The 26,049-nt window shown below is 38.7% G+C and overlaps 1 protein-coding gene across 1 annotated transcript in view; it reads left to right on the forward strand.

Annotated features, from left to right (window-relative positions):
• The first annotated feature begins 6,173 nt into the window (after nt 1–6,173).
• Nucleotides 6,174–26,049, forward strand: part of SCN10A (sodium voltage-gated channel alpha subunit 10) — a 95,810-nt gene continuing 75,934 nt past the window's right edge. Inside the window, exons 1-3 of the mRNA XM_032861166.1 lie at nt 6,174–6,443; nt 8,048–8,175; nt 11,150–11,230. Of these exons, the coding sequence (XP_032717057.1) occupies nt 6,174–6,443; nt 8,048–8,175; nt 11,150–11,230 (479 nt within the window). The remainder of the gene's footprint in view (nt 6,444–8,047; nt 8,176–11,149; nt 11,231–26,049) is intronic.

Here is a 26,049-nt window from a genome sequence, read left to right on the forward strand (position 1 = left end):
TGGGTAATGTAATTAGTTTATTCAACTTTGCAGTTATCTGTCTCTTTCAACAACTCAAATGATCTAGTCACATCCTCTCCACTCCATGGTACTTATTCACACTCTCCCTGACTAAAAACCATTCCCACTATTAGAACAAAGCTCAGCAGTTTTTAAAACTTGTCTTCCTACTATTTCTATGACACCAAGATTTCCCTGGTTTTTTTCCTTTTTGGGTACAGCATCTCTATAATGTTCAGTGCTTCTCTGCCCCCACAGCCCTCCACGTTCCCACCTTAATTTCTCTCCTCTCACCTTAGAGATCAAATTTTATTCAAATCAGGGTGGGTTTTAGGAATCTTAAACCTTAAGTTGTTATTGAACAGACAACCTTTAATCTTTTTTCCCTGCAACATGGGAAATGGTTAGTTTCTACCCACTCTGGTCTCATGGTTTAAGTACTTGTGTTTGTTTCCCCCAAACCCAATTCTGCTTGCAGATAAAAATTTAGCAATATTCTGTAAGTATCTGATACCCATTCAGGATCCCTTGAGTTTATTCACTCATGTAATCCACAAATGTTTATTATCATCTAGTATGTGTTGAGCATTGTTCTGAGTGTTAAGGATTCAACAGTTAAACAAACAGAAAAATCCAAACTCTCATGAAAGGAAAAGTACTAGTTTAAGGAGATAGTAAATAAATAAATGTTAATTAGTTAAAAGTGCTTTGAGGAAAAGTGAAGGGAGGTAAAAGGGTAGAGACTGGCCAAAGGCCTTCATTTGGAATGGTCAGGCAAGGCTTCCCTAACAGGTGATATTCAAATGAGCCCAGTGGTTATAAATGGGAAGAGAATAGTATGCAGAAAGAATAACAAGTTCAAACACCTTGAGGCAAGAGTGTACTTGTTGTGTCCAATAAACATCTAGGTGGTCTGTGGGCCTGGGTTTCAGTGAGTAAGGAAGAGAATGATATGAGTTGAGCTCAGAGATGAAGTTTACGGCAATACACTTCAAAGGATCATTCCTGTTGCTTCTAGAAGGGTAGGCTGCAAAGACTTGAAACAATCCTAGCAGTGAGACATTTTGAAAAGACGGGTTAGTGACACAAGCAGGACGTGACAATGGTTTGGTCTATGGAGGTAGCAGCAGTTCAGTGACAGTAGTTTAGACCATAACAGGAGCAGTAGAGGAGGATGGTAGTGATTTGAGCCATCGATGTAGCAGTGGATAAGTGTACCAGTGGTTAGACCAGGGGAGTAGCAGTGGAGGTAGGTGGTAGTGGTTTGAACTATGGAGGTGGTGGCAGATGATAGTGATTTGGGCTATAGAAGTAGCATTGAAAGTGGGTCACAGTGGTTGGACCATGGCAGTAGCCATGGAGGTAGATGATAGTGGTTTGAGCTATGCAGGTAGCAGTGGCTGTGATAAGAAGTAGACAGCTGAACTTCCAATGCAAGGTAATTAGAGTTTTCTGGTCATCTAAATGTGAGATTTGGGAGAGAGAAAGTGAAGTAATGGATAATTCCAAAGTTTCAAGACTCAGGGTTTGAGCCCTTGGAAGGATGATGTCTCAATTTATTGAAATGATCATGACAAAAGGAAAAGCATATTTATTTAGGGTAAGGATGTCAGTAGTTAGGCTTTATACATCTATCAGGCATCTTTATGAAGGATAATCAATGGTTAGCTAAATATAAGTTGGAATGTAGGTGAAAGGTCTTGGCTAGAGATATAAATTTAGATTTATGTTTCAAATGTGACTCCAGACTTCCAATGATGTCATCATAATTTCAATCTTTTCTGGAAAGTATCTCTCTAGGAAGCTGGCCTAAGTTGGCTGAGACCCAGAGCTACATTTAAGCTCCCAAAGTCTATAGTTTTTTTCATTGCTGTATCTGAGGAGTTGAAAACATAAGGGAGGAAGACCTGTGGGAGAAAGAGACACAAAGAGGAGCCCCTAAGCCTCCATTTTCAAAAATGGTTATGTAATTTACTGATATAGGGGAAAAGGAGGCAGAAAATTTGGGGTGGAGAGAGGATAGAGAGATCATGGAGGACAATGACTTTGAGGTGTCTATGGAGTATTCAAAGAGCTATATGTCAAAGACATTGGATTAGTGGGTCCAGAGTTCAGAAGAAAGGTTCCAGATTTAGGAGTCACATGAAAGAAAATGATCATTTTCATTGTACGTAAATGGATAAGAACAACCATAAGATGCATGAGAAGATGCAATCCTACGTGGGATGGGGGCTGATATATTCACCTACTAATCAGGTCCTGGAAAAATTATAATTATCTGTTTGCTTACATCATAACTGCCTTACAGATGCAAAAAGCTACATTAGTGGGGAAATTCCTCCATCGATTTCTTAACAGCATCAATGAACAATATAACACAAAGAGGCTGTTCTGAGACCCCTTGAAACTTCATCAAATCTGAATGCATTCAGATGAATCCATACCTTTCAAGTCCTAGAGAGCCCTTCGATAATACCCCAGTCAGTAGGATTCCAGAACTGCTCCAGCAAGTGGGACCCATCCCAGAAATGAGATCACTGGGTATGGAGTCAAAAACCTCAGAGACGATCTTGATTAGTTCAATTATATCTTTATAACCTATAGTAATCACTGATTATTAATTCTCTTATATGTAAGAAAATGCCTTCTACCTACTCTATAGGATTTCTTTGGGGATTAAAAGAGATCATTGTGGGTGTGACTGGGTGGCTCAATCAGTTAAGCATCCGACTCTTGATTTCAGCTCATGACCCCAAGAGATGCAGCCCCATTTTGCTGAAGATTCTTTCTCCCCCTCTCCTTCTTCCTCTCCCCCCACCATGCATGTGCTCATGCTCTCTCTTTCTCGTCCTAAAAAGGGAGAGAGAATTGTGCCCACTCTTGTTGTCACTGTGGATTGATAATTTAAGTAAGTCTTCTCATGATGCTCAGCCATCTTTGTGAGCAACTCAGACTTGCTGCAAGACCATAGAAACATTTGTTCCACTAATAACAGCAGAGGCTGAAAGAAAGAACCCTTTGTCCTGCTAAGATGTTCTAATTATCAATTCTAATGTGTGTGTGTGGGGGGGGGGTTCCCACTCCACCAAGGTGCAATTTTCCAGACACAAACTGGGTGTTCAATAGTTCAGTTAGCATCAGGTCCCACAGGTTAAGGGCTCAGTTTTACAAGACTGACCCTTGCCCACATATACAAAACTTCAGATGCCAATTGCAAGCCCAGATTTTTCCCTGTGCTTCTGAACAATTTAGAAACCTCTAAACTAGAGGTTTCCGTGACCTCCTCCTTGGGTTTGATTAATTTGCTAGGATGGCTCACAGAACTTAGAGAAACATTTTACTTACTAGATTACAGGTTTTTTATAAAAAGATATAACTTAGGGACAGCGAGATGGAAGAGATGCATAGGCAGAATATGGGGAAAGGAGTGCAGAATTTTCATATCCTCTCTGAGGTGATCTCTCTCCGCAATCTCTATGTATTCAACAACCCAGAAGCTCTCCAAATTCTGTCCTTTTGGATTCTTATGAAGTCTTTATGACATAGGCATGATTGATTAAACCATTGACCGTTGGTTATTGAATTCAACTTCCAGCCTCTTTCCTCTCCCTGGAGGTCAGAGGTGAGATGGGGAACCTAAAGTTTCAATCTTCTAATAGTTGGTTCTGTTGGCAATCAGTCCCCATCCTTAGGTGACTTTCAAAATATACCTCAATATCATACAAAACACATCACTTAGGAAATTCCAAGGGTTTTAAGAGCTCTGTGCCAGAAATGGGGACAAAGACTAAACATATATTTCTTAAAATAAATCACAATATCACACCTGCCCTGTCCACTGTCATTTCAAGGAAACCTTCCTTTGTACCCTTATTTACATCCACCTCCATTTAGCAACCCTGAGTCAGCTGGCTTGCCTAGATTATAAATCTTGATTAAAGACCAACCAGTTATTTCCATCACAAGTGAAATGACAAATGTGAAACTCTTGTTATCTATTCAATCACCTTCGGTCCTTCTCAGAAACTGCCTACTACCAGAGCTCAGAAATCTAAGTTAAGACGCCTGCCTTTATGGTCCATCCAGAGGAGATCCAGTAGGTCTTTTTGTAGCCCAGAAATCCCAGATACAGGGCAAATACCTACAGAAACTTAATCCTCAGAAACAACCAAATTTCACTCTTTGTTCCAATCCCCTGAGTATAAGCTCCCTGAGGTTTCTGGCCAGAAGTTGCCCTAATTCTGATTGCAGAAGGGAGGAGGTCCCAAAGTCTGCCCTACCAAAACCTCTGAGGAGTAGGTTTCTTAGGATGGTCACTCAACAAGAGTGACCACTTGATGCCAGGTCTCTTCTCTAATCCAACCAACACTGGCTTCTGACTTCCTTTTAGAATCCAGGAAGACTTTCCTCCAGATTCTAGAGCTGTGGGAGCAGGCCACCAGATCCTACTTTGATTTTATAACCGTAATCTTCACTCCATCTCACATCCACAGTTGCAGTAGCTTCCGCTGCCTCTCAAAGATAGAACACTTCAACAGTTCAGCTATGAACCTGTAAAATGCAGCTTCCTAGATCTCACCTTAGACCTATTGATTGAGAATCTTTGTAGGCAGAGGTCCAGCAATCTGTATCTTAACTCACACCCCCAGTGAAAATGACACAGTTGGTGTAGCACCACATTGTGCACTGGCATTTGAAGATCTCTGCACTAGAGCAGGTGGGAAAACTACATTATCCACAGATCCAGTGTTGACTGCAGAGAACTAAAAGGATGGATGCCTGTTGCAGGGCTTCAGATGTAGCTTCCCTAGAGTAAGTCAGGAGAATGCCACATAGATAATGCTCTATCCTTCTGTGATAGCAAGCCATCCTATTTGCTTCTAGGCTAGTGCTAGGGGTGATAAACTTCCTGAGAATATTGTAGCTCATAGAAAACCTAGTCATAAGCCATAAGAGACTCTTAATCTCAGAAACGTACTGAGGGTTGCTGGGGGGGGTACGGGGTAGGGATGGGGGGCTGGGTGATGGACACTGGGGAGGGTATGTGCTATGATGAGTGCTGTGGATTGTGTAAGACTGATGATTCACAGACCTGTACCCCTGGGGCTAATAATACATTATGTGTTAATTTAAAAAAAAAAAAAAAAAAAAGAAGGGAAATCTAGTCATTGGAGTGCCTTCCAGGCTTTTTATGGACCATGGTGGACCCAGAGTCCCAAAGACCGAGTCTGGCAGTATTAGAGACCATGAATTAGATCAGGATTTTATAAACTTATGAACAATTTTTAAATCATCATGGTGTGTTTAAGTCATCGATACACTGTCCGGAAATGTGGGTGCATTTAGATTAAAATAAACAGCAAAAATGGGCTCATGAATCAATCATTCGAAGAAAGAATCAAAATCTTATTCATATGATTTTTTTAAAGAAAAACTTTACATTAGAAGAAAAAAACAACTAAATAGGAAAATTAAATAATGTACTTTATTAAGAACAAAAAATGCAAATATGCTGCCAAGCTTAGAGCATTAGGCACACAGCACACTCTCAGCTGGCAAGTGCAGCCATGTGCTCAAGGTAGTGGGCCTCCTCCTCTCTCTTGTCATGTCCAGGAACGGCTGTCACTTCTTAAAAGCATATCATTGCATAATAAAAGAACAACAAAAAATGTCAATGCCTTCCATGCTTTTTAACAAATGCTTTTCAATGGGGAAAATTTTACTAGCATTGTTTTTGCCACAGACCACATGAACCAGTATTTAATGAATGCAGGTGAGAACCTGTTGCTCAGTGGTCATAGAATTGAGAAGAGAGGGCAGTGTGGCTAAATCTGGTGGTGGTGGTGGTGGTGGTGAAGGAGCAACGGATGAAGGAGCCATGTCTTAGAAGCTCATGGAGAACATAGCTCAACCCCGAGGTGCCCGGAGGAGGATTGAATAAACACCCTCCCCAGAGAATGCCACAGGGACAGTGAGACTCTGGGGAAAGCTCTGGGGAGAGCTCAGTGTGAGTTAAGGAAGGAACTGAGTTGGGGCGGGGGGTTGCTGTTCCAGCGAGGAAGTGTGAGTTAAGGAAAGAAATGGAGGGAGAGGGCCAATGGGCAAGCTGTTACCTCTCTGTTGTGATGTCCACTCTTATAAGAGTATACTTCTTCCTGAAGAAGAATGAGAAGATGGCATTCCCCTTTGGGTCCCTGGAAACTACCAACTTCCGTCGATTCACTCCGGAGTCCCTGGTGGAGATTGAAAAGCGAATTGCTGCCACGCAGGCAGCAAAGAAAGCCAAAGATAAGCACAGGGAGCAGAAGGACCAAGAAGAGAAGCCTCGGCCCCAGCTAGACTTGAAAGCTTGCAACCAGCTGCCCAAGTTCTATGGTGAGCTCCCAGCAGAGCTGATTGGGGAGCCCCTGGAGGATCTGGACCCTTTCTACAGCACACACCGGGTAAGGGTGATTGACTGGGAGGCTGTTCTCAGCTCTGGGAGAGGAAGCCTCTGCTCCACTCAGCCTAGGGTGTTCTCCTGACCTGGGTGATGTGGCTGTGAGCTAGACTCAGTTAATGACAAATGTATCCAACTCCGTCTTTGGTACTGTCTTCACATTTTTATATTTATGGTGGAGACTAATTAAACTCAAATCCTCAAAAGCAACAACAGCTGCTATGAAATTTTAAGAGGAAGTTGGCTGTTCTCTTGGATGACCACTGCCCTAGGATCTCCCATGATGTTGGCTGTCTTTGCAAATGGGAGCAGGGATCCTGAGTATTGGGGTGGGGGTAGAGTAGAGATGGGGATCAGAAATCAGGATGATTTAATGAGTGGTCCTCAAAGTTTGATCTCAGAATCCCTGGGGTTCCTTAAACCCTTTTAGTGGGTTCAGGAGGTCTTATATACTCTCTCTGTCTCACACACACAGTATAAGCAAAAGGGCCTCCATAACTTTTTTTAAACTTATTTTTTCAGTGTTCCAAGATTCATTGTTTATGCACCACATCCAGTGCTCCATGCAACACGTGCCCTCCCTAATACCCGCCACCAGGCTCACCCATCCTCCCACCCCTACCCCTCTAAAACCCTCAGTTTGTTTCTCAGAGTCCACAGTCTCTCATGGTTTGTCTCCCCCTCCAATTTCCCCCAAAGGCCTTCTTTCTCCTCTCCTTCACCCAATGTCCTCCATGTTATTCCTTATGCTCCACAAGTAAGTGAAACCATATGATAATTGACTCTCTCTTATTCACTTATTCACTCAGCATAATCTCCTCCAGTCCCAGTCCACGTTGATACAAAAGTTGCATATTCCTCCTTTCTGATGGAGACATAATATTCCATAGAGTATAAAAGTCTCCTGAAATCAAAACATTTGAGAACCGCTAGTTTAAATGAGAGCTGCTTCATGACAATTCCCCTCTTTGTATTGTGTCTTAGATGTTCCACACAGCAACCTCCAGCCCCCAAAATGATGTGTGCATGTTTGGGAGTTGGAAAGGACAGGAATCAGCCATCTCAAATATGGTTTATAGAGAAAATAAAAAAAACACTAAAATGTCTTTCTCCCTCCTCTCACAGGCCAAGAACCCTCACCTTCCTAGATGCTCAGAGGCAAGCAGTAGAGAGAGGGCTTTAGAGGGGAGACCTAGGAGGCAGAGAGCAGGGGGGAGCATCCCCGCACCAGGGATGACCCGCTAATCCGAAGAGGAATTTAATGCAGCCAGAACCATATCCTCCCGTTGCCAGAATCCTGGCCCTGGGGCTGAAGCATCCCACAGCCCCAGGTCAGACTCCTGCCCACTGGGCACACTCCGTGGGCTCATCTTGATGCACAGTCACTGACAGGGCCTGAGGTCTTGCTAGGAGGGTGAGAATGTGGCCCTCAGTCCTTGATCCCCACTACCTCTGTCCCTCCACTTGGCTCTGCACTAATGGATGCATGGTTCCCGGACCTCGCCTTGCTCATAAGCCTGAAAGGATACCATTCGTGCTCCAAACCACGACTGTGTGAGGATGCATGCTTCTCACTTCAGGTCCACCTTCTGCTTCGTTTTGTTGTAGACGTTTATGGTGCTCAACAAAGGGAGGACCATTTCACGGTTTAGTGCCACTCGGGCCCTGTGGTTATTCAGTCCTTTCAACCTGATCAGAAGAACAGCCATCAAAGTGTCCGTCCACTCATATCCTTTGCACTGTTGTTTCTTCCACATGACTCCTCTAGAATCAGGCTTTGCCCACTGTGTCCAGCACCTTCTTTAGAGGTTAGCAATATGGGTGTCCTCTAATTGAATCCGGAAACAACGAAATCATTGCGTTGAGAGGAAAATGTCTGTGGCTTTAATATGTCCAACACCTGAAAGCTGTCCCAAGACAGAGGAGGTGCTCATGCAAGCCACAGGTGGGTTTAGACTAGTCTGGACACACCTGGGCATGTACCACCTAAAAAAATGTCCTACTTATGAATGAGCTTTGCTGACATACAGAGCACATTCTTACCACGTGAGGCGGGCTCATCTCACAATATAATAACCAATGAGAGGGCCCCGAAGCTTCTTTGGCTTTTGAAATAGGCATGGGTTGTTCCTCTGTGCCCTAGCCATGATGAGGACCGGCTGTTCATTGGGCAAAAGAGCAGCACCTGCCAGAGGACAAAGAGGACAGACCACAATGGGCAGAGCATAGATTGTCTCAGTGGGACCACACCGGTCACAGACACTGCCAATATCCCAAGTTACCCCCAAACTACTAGCAGGCTACTAAGTTCAGTAGTCCAAAAAAAATGTTAATAGTTCAAGGTTCATGCCATTGGTAATCATTAGTAATGATTAGAGAAATATCGGTCAAATGTCTGTATTATAATAACAGCTTTAGGTACCTTCAGAATCTGCCTCCAGTTTTTGTTTTGTTTTGTTTTGTTTTGTTTTTCAAGGCAAGCCAAACTAGGACAAAAAAGAGACTTTGGCTTCGTTTCCAAGGATCTTCCCTGGTGACTGTCCAAATTGGAAGTTCCTAAAGACAAATTCAGCCCTGGCTTCCAGGAGGTTGATTTGCAAGAACAGCCTTGCCTCAGCTGCCTGACAGATGGTAGCCAGCCTCTTCTTGGGAGGCTCCAATAAAAGGAGCTCTCTCCCCCCACTCTGGGGCAGCTTGCTGGATTGCTGGACAGCATTCAGTGAGCTGATAGCTCTGGCAAAGAGTCATCTCAAAAATGAAACTGCACTGCTCCATGTAGTTGCACTACATTTTCCTTTTACATGTTTTATCTTTATGGCCAAGCAGTGGGAGTTATATTTTCTTAATTCAATCTTGAATTTTCTGATCCTATAGAAGGATATTTAGTGGTAATAGTAGGCTACCGTTTGCTAAATACCTCCTAAGTGTCATCACTGTCGTAGGTACAGAAAACTTTGAAGAAGAGATTTGCATCCCCATTTTACAGATGATGAAACTGTTACTCAAAGGAATTAAATAAATTGTCCAAGGTCACAGATTCAGTTAAGAGGCCCAGCCTGTACCCTGCTTAGAACAGTATCAGCAATAAGGAAGTAGGCAGTTAAGGGAAATAAACTGAGGTAATTTATTCTCTCAGTATGTCATCTCTACTTGGGTTTTTTTTTTTTTTAATATATCTAATTACATAAAAATTACCAATAAAGAAAAACAGCAAATATACAAACTCCTTTCCACACATCCTGGTTCAGTTACATCTTAATTATCTGTAAGAAACAGCTAATTAGAAATGAAATCCCTTTAAAGAATCAAGTGACCGGTGAATATTCTTTTCATCTTGAGATTTGATGAATCATAATTGCTGGATGGAGTCATAGCTGGACAGAAAAGCTCTTAGGTGTCTCCTTCTCACAAAGCCTGTATTTATATATTTAAATCTTATGAACTTGGTAGCTCCACTCCAAAAGATATTCTTCAAGGTATGGAATTCTAAGTGTCCTATTACTAATATTTCACCAAAATTATAATTCTAATCAAATTTGCTATGAATGTTTCCACAAGTAATAGTGTATGTAATACATTACCTTTAAAGGTTTGTGAAGTTGGAGATATGATTTTAATTTAATCCTTGAGTTAGCATTTTCCCCCATGTGAACACATTTCTTAATTTAATTGCAAGTCAACAGGAAAATGTGGTTTAATTAGCAGAATTTCCCTTTTCAAAATAGATGTGTTCCTAAGTAACTGTAAAACAGGGCACACTAAAGACATTTACAGAAAACTAAAAAAGATTTAAATACTTCTGCTCAAACTGAAATTATGAAAGATGAGTGGTTCACTCTCTCTGTAGGTCAAGCTTATCTTCAGGCTTTGTTTTTCTTTAGGACGTAATTGTTAGGAACCCAAGCTGGTCCTGAGAAAAATGTCCTATGGGGGAAATTTTTCTTTGGATTTTCTGCACCAACATTTCTTCCCATCAGGTTTCCACTCACCTTCTTCAGTGTCACCTTCCCCTTGTGGTAGTCCCGTGGTTCAACCTTGAATATTCTCATCTCTGGTTAGAAAGAATTCTCCATCCCAGCCTAATTCTATCTGGAATTTTCTCCTTGAAGCAGCATTTTACATCCCTGTACCTGCCCCCACCATTTCTAGCCAGGGACACATTTCCTCAGTGCGACTGATCTCAGCTAAGTGGGGAAACCCATCTGACTCAACCAATTCCCATGACTGCTGGTAACCCTCCCTTTACCTCTAACTTCCTAGAAGTAGTCTCTTTGTCTTTTAGGAAGAAAGAGACCCTTCCTGGACAAAATTTCAGGCTACATTGTATCAGAAAGTGAAGCTGTCAGGGCGGAAAGACATTTTGGAGAAAGGATTCTTGTTTTCTTCCATCTTGCTGAGGGTTCTGTTGGTAAAGGGGGTCACATCTCAGCACCATATAGCTAACTAACTTGTATGGCCTTGGAAAATTATTTAAGTTTTCCAGCCTGTTTTACAAAGGATAGCTATAATACTTACATACGAGTTTGGTTGTATTAGAAATAATGTGAAGTAACCGGCACTCAGTAAATGTTAGCAGCTGTTAACGTGATAAGATCGCAAAGCTGATCCTAGGTAAAACCTGTGAATTTAATCATTCAGCATCAAGGTGACTAGAGGTGACACCAGAGAAACACGGCAAATCTCAGCTTTTCCTTAACACAGTCTGCTCAGGTGGTTCAGTCTATTTATTACCGTCACTATTTTGGTCAATTGTGTGGGCATGACCCAAACCGAGCTCCCAGAAAGAATCGAGTAAGTAGACTTGCTGTCGCTGTCACACCTGGGCCTCCTCTTTCTGTCCTTCTCTTCCTTCACTTGGCTGCTTTTTTCTTTTATTTTTCCTGCCAGTCTCATCTGAGTATTGCAGGCTTTGGGGTGGTTAGATATTTCCTTTTCTGTGGACTTTGAGTGCATGAACACACATGTGATTTTCAGCTGTGGAGAGCTGTCAGTTGTTGGTTCTCAACCTTGGAATCCCCTGGGGAGGTTTTAAAAACATTAATGCCTGGGTCTCAGCCCCAGAGAGTCTGATTTCATGGGTCTGGGGCGGTCTGGGCAAATGAGCTTCCCCATTTGCCCGCTGCATTCGCCTGCTAGGTGCACACATGAACCAAGTTTAGGGATGGCCTACTCTGAGAGGCAGGCGCAAAACCGAGACAGAAAGAAGAACAAATGGTTCTGGAACATGTTCAGAAAATTACCCATGAATAAAGCTGTTTATGTTATCATGGCTCATATACTTCAAAGTGACCTTAATATTCCTGAGAGTATTCTCTTTCCCTGGGTTTGCAGATGGAACCTCTGCAGTTTGGGAGCATAGGAACTTTCCATAAACTCCTGCACCAACACATCCGGGAGGGGTGCCCCCAGCTCAGCGTAAGACTGACGTACATTTGCCTCATTAATAGGAACTCTGTAGAAATTTCTTTTTTGAACTTCTAAATTTTTTTTAAAAATTTTTGCTGGTCATAACATTAATACATGCCACAGTAGAAAATACACTTGACCCTTGAGCAACATAGGTTTAAACTGTGTAGATCCACTTTTACATGAATTTTATAAAAATAAGTATACTACAGTACTATCAACGTATTTTCTCTTCCTTAGGATTTTCTTAGTAACATTTTCTTTTTCTAGCTTATTTTACTGTAAGAAGACAGTATATAATACATATAACATACAAAATATGTGCTAATTGACTGTTGATGTTATTGAAAGGCTTCCTGTCAACAGTATGCTGTTAATAGTTAAGTTTTGGGGGAGGCAAAACTTATATGTGGGTTTTTACTGTATGGGAGGTGTCAGTACCTTTAACCTCTAAGTTGTTCAAGGGTCCACCATATGTTGTATTTCTATTAATAGATTAAAGAAGGCTAACCAGGTGGTCACCTTAACTGATGCTAACAAATCATTTGATAAAGTTTAATATCTGCTTATAATTAGAAATACCAAGAAAAGAAGGAATAGAAGGGAATTGCTGCACTCTGATAAAGGGTAATTACTTTGAAGGAAGTAACAAACAGCATGCTTAATTGTGAAACATGGCCAGCTGTCCCTTTGAGATCAGAAACAAAAAGAAAGAAAGGGAAGATGTCAGTTTCATCAGTCCTATTTAACTTTGTAAATGAGAGCCCAGCCAGCATAGTAAGGGAAGGAAAAGAAAAAAATACATATAAGAATAAGAAAAGTAGCAAAGATGCCATGATCTACAGATAATACAACTGCATGGTACAACAGCCAATATAATCTAAACTATTAAAGTTAACAAGACAGTATAGAAAGGTAGCTGGGTACAAGTTAATATACATAAATTAATTACATATTTATATACTAGCAACAAGGAGAAAATAGCTAAGTTTTCTAAAAATATCAGTTACACTGCTGTTTTAAAATATCAAGTATCTAGAAAGAGGATTATCAAAGTATGAATAAGATCTCTACAAAGAAAATTACAAAAAATATTGAGTAATATTACAGAAAACCCAATAAATGGAGAGATGTATTATATTCCTGGATTTGAAGTCACAGTATTTTAAGACTCCCCAAAATAGCTAATAAATTTAATATGAGCCCAATCAAAATCCCAATAGGCTTTTCTTTTATGTGTTACTCAACAACCTGACTCAAAGATTTATATAAAATTGCAAAGAGCAAATTATAACCAAGATACTTCTGAGGAAGAAAAACAAGGTGGGAAAAGAGAACTGGCCCTCAGGATGTTAGAATGTATTGAAAAGGTCTAATCATTGAAAATGTGTGTGACTGGGGTTGGATCAGTCAGACTAGCGGGACAGAATTGTTGGCTCATCAACAGGCAGTGCACATACAGACATTGAATTTGTGCTGAAGGTGGCACTGTAAAACAGTGGGGGAAAGGCAGTTCTCAATAAATGATGCTGAAGAATTAGGAATCTTAATAGAAAAATTACTTTGCTCATCACAGCAAGTGTTCTCTTTAATGCCCATAACCCATTAAGCCCTTCTCCCCATGCACCTCCCCTCCAACAACCCTCAGTTTGTTTCCTAGAGTTCAGCATCTCTTATGGTTTGCCTCCCTCTCATTTTTTATCTTATTTTATTTTTCCTTCCCTTCCCCCTTGTTCATCTGTTTTGTTTCTTAAATTCCACATATGAATGAAACCATATGGTATTTGTCTTCCTGTGACTGACTTATTGCTTAGCATAATACCCTCTAGTTCCAGCCACATCGTTTCAAATGGCAAGATTTCTTTCTTTTTGATGGCCAAGTAATATTCCATTGTATATATATTTGTGTGTGTGTGTGGTGTGTGTGCGATTAACAATTAACACACACACCACACACACACACACACATACATATATATCTCATCTTCTTTATCCATTCATCTGTCACTGGACATCTGGGCTCTTTCCATATTTTGGCTATTGTGGACATTGCTGTTATAAACATTGGGGTGCCTGTGCCTGTTTGAATCACTATTTTTGTATCCTTTGGATAAATACCTAGCAATGCAATTTTTGGGTCATAAGGTAGCTTTATTTGCAACTTTTTTGAGGAAACTCTATGCTGTTTTCCACAGTGGCTACACCAGTTTGCATTCCCACCAACAGTGTAAGAAGGTTTGTCCTTTCTCTGCATCCTCACCAACATCTGTTGTTTCCTGAGTTGTTAGTTTTAGCCCTTCTGACCAGCATGAGGCAGTATCTTATTGTGATTTTGATTTGTATTTCCCTGATGCAAGTGATGTTGAACATTTTTTTGTGTGTCTGTTAGTCATTTTTATGTCTTCTTTGAAGAAACATCTGATGAATCACTAAATTCTATCTCCAAAACTAATAATATACTATATGTTAATTAAATTGAATTTAAATTTTTTAAAAAAGAATAATTCCTTTGAACATCCAACTTTATGCCACATACAAGAATCAATTCTAGGTAGATTAAAATCTAAGTTTCTTTGTGAAAGATGAAAACATAAATATTTTAGGGGAAAAATGAGAATTTCTGATGACCTCAGTTTAGAGAGAGATTTATTACATGTGGCACAAGAAGCAGTAAACATAGAGGAAAAAACTGATACATTTTTGCACACTAAAATTAAGTACTTAAGTTCATCAGAAGACAACTTTGTAAGAGCGAGAAAGCAAGCCTACTGAGGAGGAAATATTTGCAACATGTGTACCTAAAAAGTGTTTATATCCAGAAGAGGATCCCTACAAATCAGTTAGAAACACATCAGAGCAACCAATTTTGAAATAAGCAAAAAATTTGTATAGATATTTCACAAAAGCAGAAACCCAAATGGTCAATGAACATAAACATTTTCTTAATCTTTTTCTTAATCAAGGAAATGTGATTTAAAATTACACAGAGATTATTATAAATGCATCAGATGAGGGAAATTTAAAATTTTGACAATATCAAGTATTAAGAAAGATATAAAATAACAGAAACTCATATACTGTTGGTGGGAATGTAAATTTGTCCAACCTCTTTGGAGATCAATGGATATCATCAAATACAGGTGCAGACACACATAGACTGTGATTATTAATTAAACTCTTAGATACATAAAATGCTCAACAGAAATATGTGTGGGCACCAAGATAGAGCTATGAGAAAGTTTATGAATACTGCCCATAGAAAGCCCCAGTTGGAAACAACCTAAATGTCCAAAATTTTGGAATATGTTAAATATCTCTCTTACATTCTTAAAATGGGATAATTTACAGCAATGAAAATGAATAAACTATAGTTCCACAAAATGGAGATGAAAAAGGCCAGACACAAAAGAGTGCATAAGTATGACTCCATTTATGCAAAATTCAAAAACAAGCAGAAACTAACTATTCTGTTTAGACATGCTTACTTAGGAGCTCAAAAATATAAATAAAACCTCTAAGACAGAGGAAGGAGGACATAATTGGGAAGGGGCTTGTGGGGTGTTTACAATGTTCCATTTAGTGACATGAGTAGTTATCTCACGGCCACTATGGACTGGATTATGTCTCCCTAAATCCACACGTGGAAGGTCTAATCCATGTGATATACTGGAGAAAGGGCCTTTAAGGACAGTGCTATGGTTCAAAGAGGTCAGTAGGGCAGAGCCATGACCCAGTAGAACTGGTGTCCTTGTACGAAGGGGAATGGAACCCAGAACTCTCTCTGCCATATGAGGACACAGTAAGAAATCAATCCTTAGCAAGCCAAGAAGAGGGTTCTCACCAGAGCCTCTCCAGGAGGCACCCTCATCTCCAATTTCCAGCCTCTAGAACCGTGAGAAGTCAATTTCTGTACTTTAACCACTCTGTCTATAGTACATTGTTATGGTAGACCGAGCTAATACACAAGTGTTCATTTTATAATGAATTTATAATTCATGTGCATTTCTATTATGCACATTACATATCACAATAAATAGCTTAAAAACAAAATGATTTTTTTAAAAATGGCCATTGCATAAAATGCAGACTACTGAAAAATATAAATCAGAAGAGAGGAGGTAGAGAAATCACTGTCGGTATTTCAGGTTATTATCTTCTCTCTCTCTCTCTTAGTCTTTCTCTCTCTCTCTTTCTATTGTGTGTCTGTGTGTGTATACATATATATACATATATATGTACATATATCTATTTGAAGATCTAATTGGCTTTATCAAATGATTCATGCACCAGGCAGCAGCCCATCTAGCAAGCAGAGAGGCACTGAGAGGAGTTGTGCAAAATGGAAGTTTTCATAGGTAGGAGGGTGGGGGCAAGAAAGTTATTAGCAAAGGAAAAAGATTCTTCCAGAGGGGGCAGTTTGCTAGGGGAAAAAACAAGGTGTCTTCTCATGCAGAATACCTCATCTTTCTTTGGGGGATGAAGAGGACCCGAGTGGCAGACTCTTAGATGCCAATGGAAAGAACAATTTCCTGATTGACCAGTCAAGGCCCTATTTCCAGGGGAGGATGAAACTGCCAATAGATTGGGTTTTAAACCCCCATTTGGGAACTCAGAATAAGTGGCACCCTTTTGGGTCTGCAGTTTTCTTAACTATATATAGGCTGAGATTGTATAGCATGTAAAATCTCTATCCTTATTTTGAACTTTTAATGCAAAGCATTTTCTCTCAAAAGTAAGAGTTATTTGGGGATTCTGGTTAAATATGGAAGATAGCATGCATATGTTTTACCCCAACCCTCTCAGAACGCCAATAAAATGACAGGATGGGAAAAGAACGGTATAAATATACAAGAACAAAGAGAAGGAGAAAGAAAAGCGCAGAGGACAAAGATGTCATAACAATCTCGGAGGGCCAAAAGTGGGCAGAGGCTTGGTAAATGACTCAGCACATCGAGGCTTGTTAACCGAGGTGACTACAAAGAGTGATAAAAATGACAATCAAGGCATTTTACCCCTAAAACCTCAGAGGCCCTGAAAATGTGAACATGATACAAATAGCAATAAGAGGAAAGAGGAAAGAACGTGGGAGCAGAGTATGTTCACTTACTGTTGCTTCTGTAATAGCAAGGAGTTAAAGAGTATTCTTTAAAGTAGATAAATCAAGGAATGAAAAATAATTATATTTGAAGTACAAAGGTTAGCATGAAAAAAATACAACTAAGTACAATCAGATGATGCATAAAACAGAGGGGAAAAGAAAATTGCCAAATGGAATGTAAAGAGATAGCATACTAAGGGTGATACATCACACTATTTCAGTTATAATTATGAATTTACAGAGGCAGCTGCTAGATTTAAAATAAAAACTGTTCTAAGTTTCGAATCACACACACAAAAAGCAAATAAAACATACCAGACAATGAAATATTTTTTAAAACTATTAAAAACATAACTTAAAGTTACATAAACAAAGATCAAACAACTCTGTCATGTTAATAAATATAAATGGATTGGACTTATCTGTTGTCTTCACACATATTCATATACAACAAAGCAATAGCCAGTTTTATGTTGAATAAAATATACTGCTCCAGGTGTTGCAGAAAGGTCAAAATTAATGAATGGACAAAGATATAAGCCAAGGCACACAAAAAGAGCAGGAAGTCAGATGTGAATATCAAAAAAGGTGGTATTTAGGCCCAAAGTCATTAAACAGGATAAAAATGACACTTTGTAATGCTAAATAATCCAAAACAGTAACCTATATCTTTGCAATAAATAATATGGCAACAATGTTCATAAATTGAAAATTATGACACTATAAGGGAAATAAAAACATTACAAGGCTTAGAAAGTGTAATTAATTCTTTCAGCCCATGACAGATCAAGTGTATAAAAAAGTATGTAAAGATATAGATGACCTGAATAATTATTAAGACACATCTGATTCATATATATCAAACTGTATTCCCTAAAAAATAGAGAATATGCCTCCATACAAATTGGCCAAATATTAAATCACAACAAAACCTCAAATAGCTCCAAAAAGTAAAAAGATTAGAAATATCCTCTGATCACACAGCAATAAAGTAAAAACAAAATTAGGGGAAAAAAAGACCTTTCCATTTAGAAATGTTAAAAACCTTTCAATTCTCAGATTTTAAAAAAAATAGTACAAACTAAAGTTATAGAATTTCTAGGGAAGAAAAAATTTAAAAAGTACTTTATTTAGAACCTATAGAGTACAGTTAAAGATATTCAGGGGATAATCCATAGAATTAAAGGAGAGAATATTTATTTCAGAACAAAATGAAAAGAATTATTTAAGCACTTAATATAAAACCAGAAAAAGAACAATAAATGAAAGGAAAATTGGAAGAAAAATTAATAATTTCAAAGAAAAACTTAACAAGTTGAGAAATAGTAAAACAGGGGCACCTGGGTGGCTCCGCCAGTTATGCATCTGTTTTTTTTATTTCAGCTCAGGTCATGATCTCAGGATCCTGGGATCAAACCCCACCTTGGCCTCCATGCTCATTGTGGAGTCTGCTTGGGATTCTCTCTCAGCCTCTCCCTCTACCCCTCCCCCAGCTCATGCTCTCTCTCTCTCTATTTCTCTCTAAAATAAATAAATAAAATCTTTGGGGAAAAAAAAAAGAAATAGAAAAACAGTAGAAATAATGAATCCAAAAGCTGTTAAAAAATATGTGTGTGAGATCTTTATACTGAAGGATAACAAAACACAACTGAGAGAAATTTTAAAGTATCAAATAAATTTAGCAATATCTTATGTTCAAGGATTAGACAACTCACCAGCTGTTAAAATGCCAGTGTTGCCCAAATTAACCTATAGATCTATGATCCATAATCTATAGACTCGATAAAGTCCCAATGAAAATCCTAGCAGTTCTGTAGGAACCGAATAGATTTTGCTTACATGGATGAAGCAAAATTTACTTAACTATTATCCTATTGATAGGCACTTATGTGACCCTAATCAACATAATCTCCATATTCTGCAATCTTGATTCTTCAGTGAGTATCCTTCCTTACACACACATCTTTGAACACATAACACTGGTACCTGTGAGAGATGAATTCTCAGAAGTGGAGTTGCTGGGTTAATTTTGAAATATTACCAAACTGTTTTTCAAAGCTGTGCCGATTTCCATTCCCACTATTAATAAATTCACTCTTTATCATATTTCGTATGGACTGCATTGTTGACAAAACTTCCTTTATAAACACACTTCGAAAAAAAGTCTCATTTCTAGAAATGTCTACGGCAGGGATGGGATGATGTTCAGTATCTTTGGCCCCATTAAGATGATCAGATTCCAGATTTTATTTTTGAGAGGCAAACTGATAACAGCCACTGGTTGTTTACTATGTTGCTGGGAGCCCAAAGGAAAAGGGTAAATGTCCCTGGCATAGCCTGGGACTACAAAGATCGTGCTGTGTATTCTTGAGTAGAAATGAGATCATAGCCAGTGAGGAATCAGAAGCCGGTCCTATCACCATGTTCTTGATACAGTGTTTTGGACTCAAACAGTTCCCATCCCTTATCTCCCCTCCCAGCCATGATAGCTCCCTGAAACATTAGCTTTGCATTGCTATCTGCTGGTAAAGATAGGCCCCTGCCTCTCTGCCTGCCTGCCTGCCTATCTGTCTGCCTATGGGAAGATTTCATATACATATTTCATTTTTAAATCCCTTCTTGGGCTCTGAAAGAAACTAGAGATTCACTGCCGCCAAAGAGGGGGAGGATATATCAGATTGGGCCCCAGATTGCTGGAGATAAAAAATGCAGAAGGATGTCCCACCATCCTCATCCTCTGAGCTCACGTAGAATCACTGAAGGGGTCCTTTGATAGCCCTGGGACACCCATCACTAACCATACTGAGAATGTGGAGAAACAGTTGACAAAATACAGCAATTTGGTTGCAGGAAAAAGCACAGTGGAAAGATAAATGTTTTCTCACCCGGAAAAAACACATGAAATGAAACGGAACCTGTGGTGAACAGGGGAAGTTACATGCGTGAAGTACAGTTTTGTGATTTTCAGGTGTACACGAATAACATCACATTGTATGCACGCTCTAGCTGATACTTTTTAAATCAACCTTATGTTTTTGAGATGGGTTTAAGTGGATACATGTAGACCTAGTTCATTCATTTTTTACTGCTATATAATATTCCATAAAGGTTTTCTGTATTTTCTTCTAAAAGTCCTAGTATTTCTTTTTACATTTAGGTATTTCATCCCCTGCTAGACTTTAATGTGTATGCACATGGCTTGAGATAGGCTTCTGAGATTTTTCTGTATGGATTATCCCAACACCATTTTTAATGGGTCATCATTCCCTGAGTGATTCCTTTTACTCCCTCGGTCATGCACCAGATTCTTGTGCATTCTCAGGTCTGTTTCTCCTGGGCATTGATTTGTTACTCCATCAGGAGTAACCTGATTGATTTGTTACTCCATCAGGAGACCACACAGGTCTAAATGTTTGATAATAAAATTTGACCTGTTGATGAGAACTCCCCTCCTTTTTTACCTTCTTGAAAATTATTAGTCCTTCTCTTTACTTTTCTATAATTTAAGGGTCATATTTTCAAGCTTTTTCCTTACAAGTCTGTTGTAACTTTGACTGTAAATCCGCTGAATTTATTGATTACCACTGGAAGAACTGCCACACTTATGATATCAAGACTTCCCCCATATCAGCATGGGGTATCTCCCAATTTACACAGGCCTTATTTTATATTCTTCTGTAACATTGTCTTATGTAAGGTTCTTATGTTTCTTATCCTTAGGTATATTATTATCACTTTGGTCATCCTTTTGAATATTTATTTTTATTTTAGCAATAAAATACTGTCTGCATACTGGTTTAATGTCTACATACTGGTTTTGCATCCAGCAACCTCGCTGAACTGAACAAGTTCAACATTTTTCTATAGATTAGCTTGAGTTTTCTATTTAAACAATTACATTATCTGCAAATAATGATGAACTTTTTTCTTTATGAGTCTTATATGACTTGTTTGTTTTTCCTATCTTTTCAAACTGGCTGCACATTCAGCATATTGCTGAACTGAAGCTACAATAGTGAGCATATTTCTTTTGCCATTGATTTTAAAGAGTATGCTTCTAATTTTCACTAATATCAGGGTGACTATAGGATTCTCATAATTAGCCTTTATCAAGTTAGGGGAATTTCTTTCCACTCTTGGTTTGTTAAAAGTTTCATTATGAATGGTTTCTATCAATATTTCTATTTCATTAAGATTATCTTTCATCTGTTAATATAGTAGGTTACATTAATAAATTTTCCAATCTAGTTTTAATAGTTCCAGCTTGATCATTGCTGGATTCAACTTACCAGTATTTCATTTGATCTGTCTTGGTAAATGAGGCTGATTTATAATCTTCTCTCATAAGTTGTCCCTTTGGGCTGCTTTTCCACGTCTCCGCCTCACTATTTTCCTTCTGTATTGTCCCTGGGAACTCCAAAGTCTTCTCACTGTTTTGCATAGTAATTCAGGTATCTTCCTCCCCTACAATGTTCCTTAGCAAGTTACCCAAGGATCTCTGTTGGTCACTAGTCTCTCAGTAGCCTCTAAATCATTTCACAGATAAAAAGGAAAAGCAATGCAGTTCTTTCATGCATAATTTAAAGATCTGAAATGTACGTTAGATATAATTTTCATAGAATTTCTGACTTCTTTATGTTCTTAAAAGCAGTGTATGTGTTTCATAGACTGACAGTTCATGCTGGTTAACATGAAGTTAATCATGTGTAGTTTATCCCAACTAATGTGCTTTATTGTCACCCGACCGTTCCTGTTTACATTTGTTAAATTTGCATTTGTCACTGTTATCCTTGCACTGCATAATATCACAGTTCAAAAAAAAAATGAATCATTTCAAAAGTGGTTTGCAGAAATACAACAGTGGTGATGAAAATAAAAAAGTACACCTCACAATATGAAGTAAGTTCACGGATATAAATAATGAATAGACTCTGTCATAAATACAAAGTTTGAATCTGAGGCAAGTCATGAGACAAGTGGACAGATTTATTTTATTATTTACTAATAACATTTTCATCAAATAATAATACACTACTGAAAGTTCCATATTATTTTCCAAATTACTGAAAGTTCCATATTATTTTTCAACAAATCTTATCAACCTCACTTTTAAACCAGTTGACTATTCCTAGTACAAAAACAAAATTAGATGTGCTGTGGTAACCACTGTGAATTGTATAAGACTGATGAGTCACAGACCTGTACCTCTGGAACAAATAATACATTATATGTTAATAAAAATAATAAATAAAATAATCACTAAGAAGAAAAAAAAACAAGAAACTAAATTAGGCTTTCCACTAAAAATGATCAACACTTGATGTTAAAGGTTGAAAAGACATGAAAACTGTAGTGTCCTCATTCCTCCTTGCAGCAAAAACAAATACAACTATAACCCTGCTGGTAAGACATGAAACCAGCTTCCAAATCAATGACAAATATTGTAGTTGGAAAGAAAGCAGCAAGCAATTGGTGGAATAGCTTTATCAGAACTACTGGGTTTCTTATAATGCGACTGGCATTTAAAATCAATGACTGTTACGTATATAAACAAGCAGACATTCCACTTTGTAGTTTAATGAAACTATGGATATACCAGTTTTCAGTATACATTCACCATATATGTGAGAAAGAAGTGATCAATGAACTTTGTCTTATTTATCATGCAGCTAATTTTAAAAGAAGAGATTTCTGGTTTAATTCATTAAAGATTAGCTTGTAAACTTAAAAACGCATGTTAGGGTGTGCACCAAAGTTCATAACAGCATTATTCACAAGAACCAAAAGATGGAAACAGTCTGAATGTCTGTCAACAGCTGAAAAGATAACAAAATGTGATAGATTTATTGATGGACAATGGAATATTATTCAGCATGAAAAATGAATGAGATTCACAGACCTGTACCCCTGACAAACAATACATTGTATGTTAATTTTAAAAAAAAGAATGAGATTCTAAACACATGCTTCAACACGGATGGACCTTAAAAAACATTATGCTGAGTAAAATTAGCCAGATACAAAAGGACAAATTGTATGACTTGTCTGATTCCACTTATATGAGTTACATAGAATAGGAACTTATGGAGACAGAAAGTAGAATTGAAGTTGCCAGGGACTAACCAGGGGAGGACTGAGGAGTTGTTTGATGAGTACTGAGTTTCCTTTTGGGATACTAAAAAAGTTTTGGAGACGGATAGTGGCCGTGGTTGCTCAATGTTGTGAAGACACTTAATGCCACTGAATTGCATACTTAAAATGGTGACGGCAGTAAATTTTATGTTATGTATGTTTCACCACAGTTGTTTGGGGCGGGGGGGTAAAGACCCACGGAACTTCTACTGAAGAAGCTCCAGTCACATGGTTAACGAGGAAAGGCATCGCTATACAAATGAAAAGATGCTGCTTCCAAATGCACTACATCCCTCATTCGTGGAAAACAGTGGGGGTACATAGCATGCCTTCAGACCCTGAGTTGCCTTTAAGGGACACAGTGGAAATTGTGAGTACAAACTGACTGTGGCTGCTTAGCCTGCCTGAGTCTCCACAGCTGACAGGGCTGGGATGAAAGTGAGTATAAGATGCTGCTTTCCCACACTGGATTGCTGTGATGGGCAAACAGAGAAGACTTGGGGTGTTTTAAAATAAGGAATAAAATCTTTTAAAATGGCCATTTCTGCTAATACATATGGTCTGTCTTAGTGATACATTTAGGATTTTGAACAGTATGGATCTTTGACTTCAGGGCCTAAACACCAGGGTTTTTTGATGATCAGACACCAGGATCTCTTAAGACTAAACAGTGGGGCAAATGGTTTGATGGCTGAGAGTTTGACTTTCTCAATACCCAGTGATTTTCTTCCTCCATTAGGAGTGTCTTTTGCATATTAAAAATCACATCCAAACATGGCAACAGAACATAAAGAAATACCTTGTGAGCCAAATGCCACCAGAAAGAGGGTGCGACTCTGTCAGCTACTGTCCCCCAAGTTGAGACTTTTAACCCTCCAGCTTCTGGTGGTGTTAAAGCCTCAGCTTGCGTCCTCTGGTGAAACACTGAAATTAGTCTTCAGAACTCTCTCCATAATTTCTGGATCTGCATTTGATCTGAAAAGCCAGAAATAATCCGTCAAAGGTTCCCAACAACCTATAATTCTGAGTTAAGGTTTTCTAATTTAGAAAACATAAAGAGTTGGGGCGGGGGACCAACAAGATATGAAAGCTAACAGCTCAAGCAGCCATCCAGCCAGATATAGATTTCTTCGTGAATAATTTCAAACACTATTTCCCTCTCACAGATATGAAAAGACATTACCGCTATTCTCTTTTTCATGTGATTTTTACTTTTACATAAAATACAGAGATTTACGGTTTAAAAGGTCACAGAGTTCTACAAAAATTCTAACAAAACAACAATTTCATGCTTCTCATCTCCTTGTCCCTAATCCTGTATTTCCAGAGGTGAGTGCTGTCAGCTTTTGTACCTTTTTATCCTGAAACTTCCCTCTCTACAATAAGATACTCGTACTGTATTTTTTATTTTTCCACTTTAGATGTTATCTATTGGTTTTCTGTTATGGAAAAAAAAAAAGAATTAGGTGTACGCACCCACACGTAATTCCTCTCACGCTTATTTTCATATCGTAGTTAGGTTATCATCTGGGGTTAGGTAATCAGATGATACATACGTCACCTGACTACAGACGCGATTGTGTAATAGTATTGCCAAGCAAATGGCATGACAGCTGTGTCGTGCAGTGTCCTTTGATTACATGCTCCTTTTCGCTTTCTCTAGAGTTAATACAGATTTCATTACTTCATTTGCTCTGCTTTCTATGTCTTTACCCTAATTTTTTCCCAAACTCTTCTCCAGAGGTTTATTCATTGCTTCTATTTAGTCAGAAGTATCAGGCTATCCATCAGTTTCCTGGAGTCCTCCATCTCCTGACTCAGTGTGACCTAGGTGTTCTCAAGGCATGATGCACAGACCTTTTCTGGAGATTTTCCCTTCTCCATTTTCTTTTAGAATCTGTGTTTCTCTCCCCTGCATCCCCAGAGCTTCCTCTTTGTTGGTTACTTTCTTATTTGGGTGGAGCATCTTATGGTAGCTTTCTTAGAAGGGTAGATGAAAGTACATTTTCTGAGACTTGGTATATCTGTAATTATCTTTATTTTGCCCTCATAATAACAGTTCAGCTGGGGAAGAAATTCTATATCAGAAATTATTTTCCTAAAAATTTTGAAGGTATTTGTTTCATTATCTGATACCCTCCAAGGCTGCCATTGATAAATCTGATGATATTTTGATTCTTAATCTTCTGGATGTAACCTGTGATTGTCACTCCCTCAAAAAAAGTAAGGGTCTTCTGTCTGTGTACAATGTTCTGAAATTTGTTGATGTTATGCTTGACATTCATTCATTTTCCTGAACACTTCTAGGTGTTTCCAACTGAATACTTAGATCCTTCAGTTTTCAGAAATATTCTTGAATTATTTCTTTGATAACTTTCTCTAGACTCTTTGTCTATTTCTAGACCTCCTATTGGTCAACATTGTACCTACTGCTCTGACTCTAATTTTCATGCTTATAAACCACTTCTCGTCATTTCTTTTGGTCCCACTTCCTGTGAGATCTCTTTAATTTTATTTCCACCTCTTCTATTAAAGTTTTACTTTTGCTATCATGTTTTTATTTGCAAGTTCTATTCTGTTCTTTGAATCATCTTTACAGCCTTCTGTTCTTGTTCTAAGTATCCCATATCTTTTCATCTCTTAACTCTCTAAAAATATTCATGATAACTTTTTCCTAACTTTTCTTCTGCTCCTGTATTGCCTCTCTTTATTTATTTATTTATTTATTTATTTATTTATTTATTATTAACATATAATGTATTATTTCCCCCAGGAGTACAGGTCTGTGAATCATCAGACCTTACACATTTCACAGCACTCACCATAGCACATACCCTCCCCAATGTCTATAACCCAGTCACCCCCTCCCTACCTCCCCTACCCCCCAGCAACCCTCAGTTTGTTCCATGAGATTCAGAGTCTCTTATGGTTCGTCTCCATCCTGATCCCATCTTGTTTCATTTTTTCCCTCCCT

This window comes from Lontra canadensis, unplaced genomic scaffold, assembly GCF_010015895.1.
Source record: "Lontra canadensis isolate GAN:19392208 unplaced genomic scaffold, GSC_riverotter_1.0 scaffold20, whole genome shotgun sequence".
Taxonomy (NCBI): domain Eukaryota; kingdom Metazoa; phylum Chordata; class Mammalia; order Carnivora; family Mustelidae; genus Lontra; species Lontra canadensis.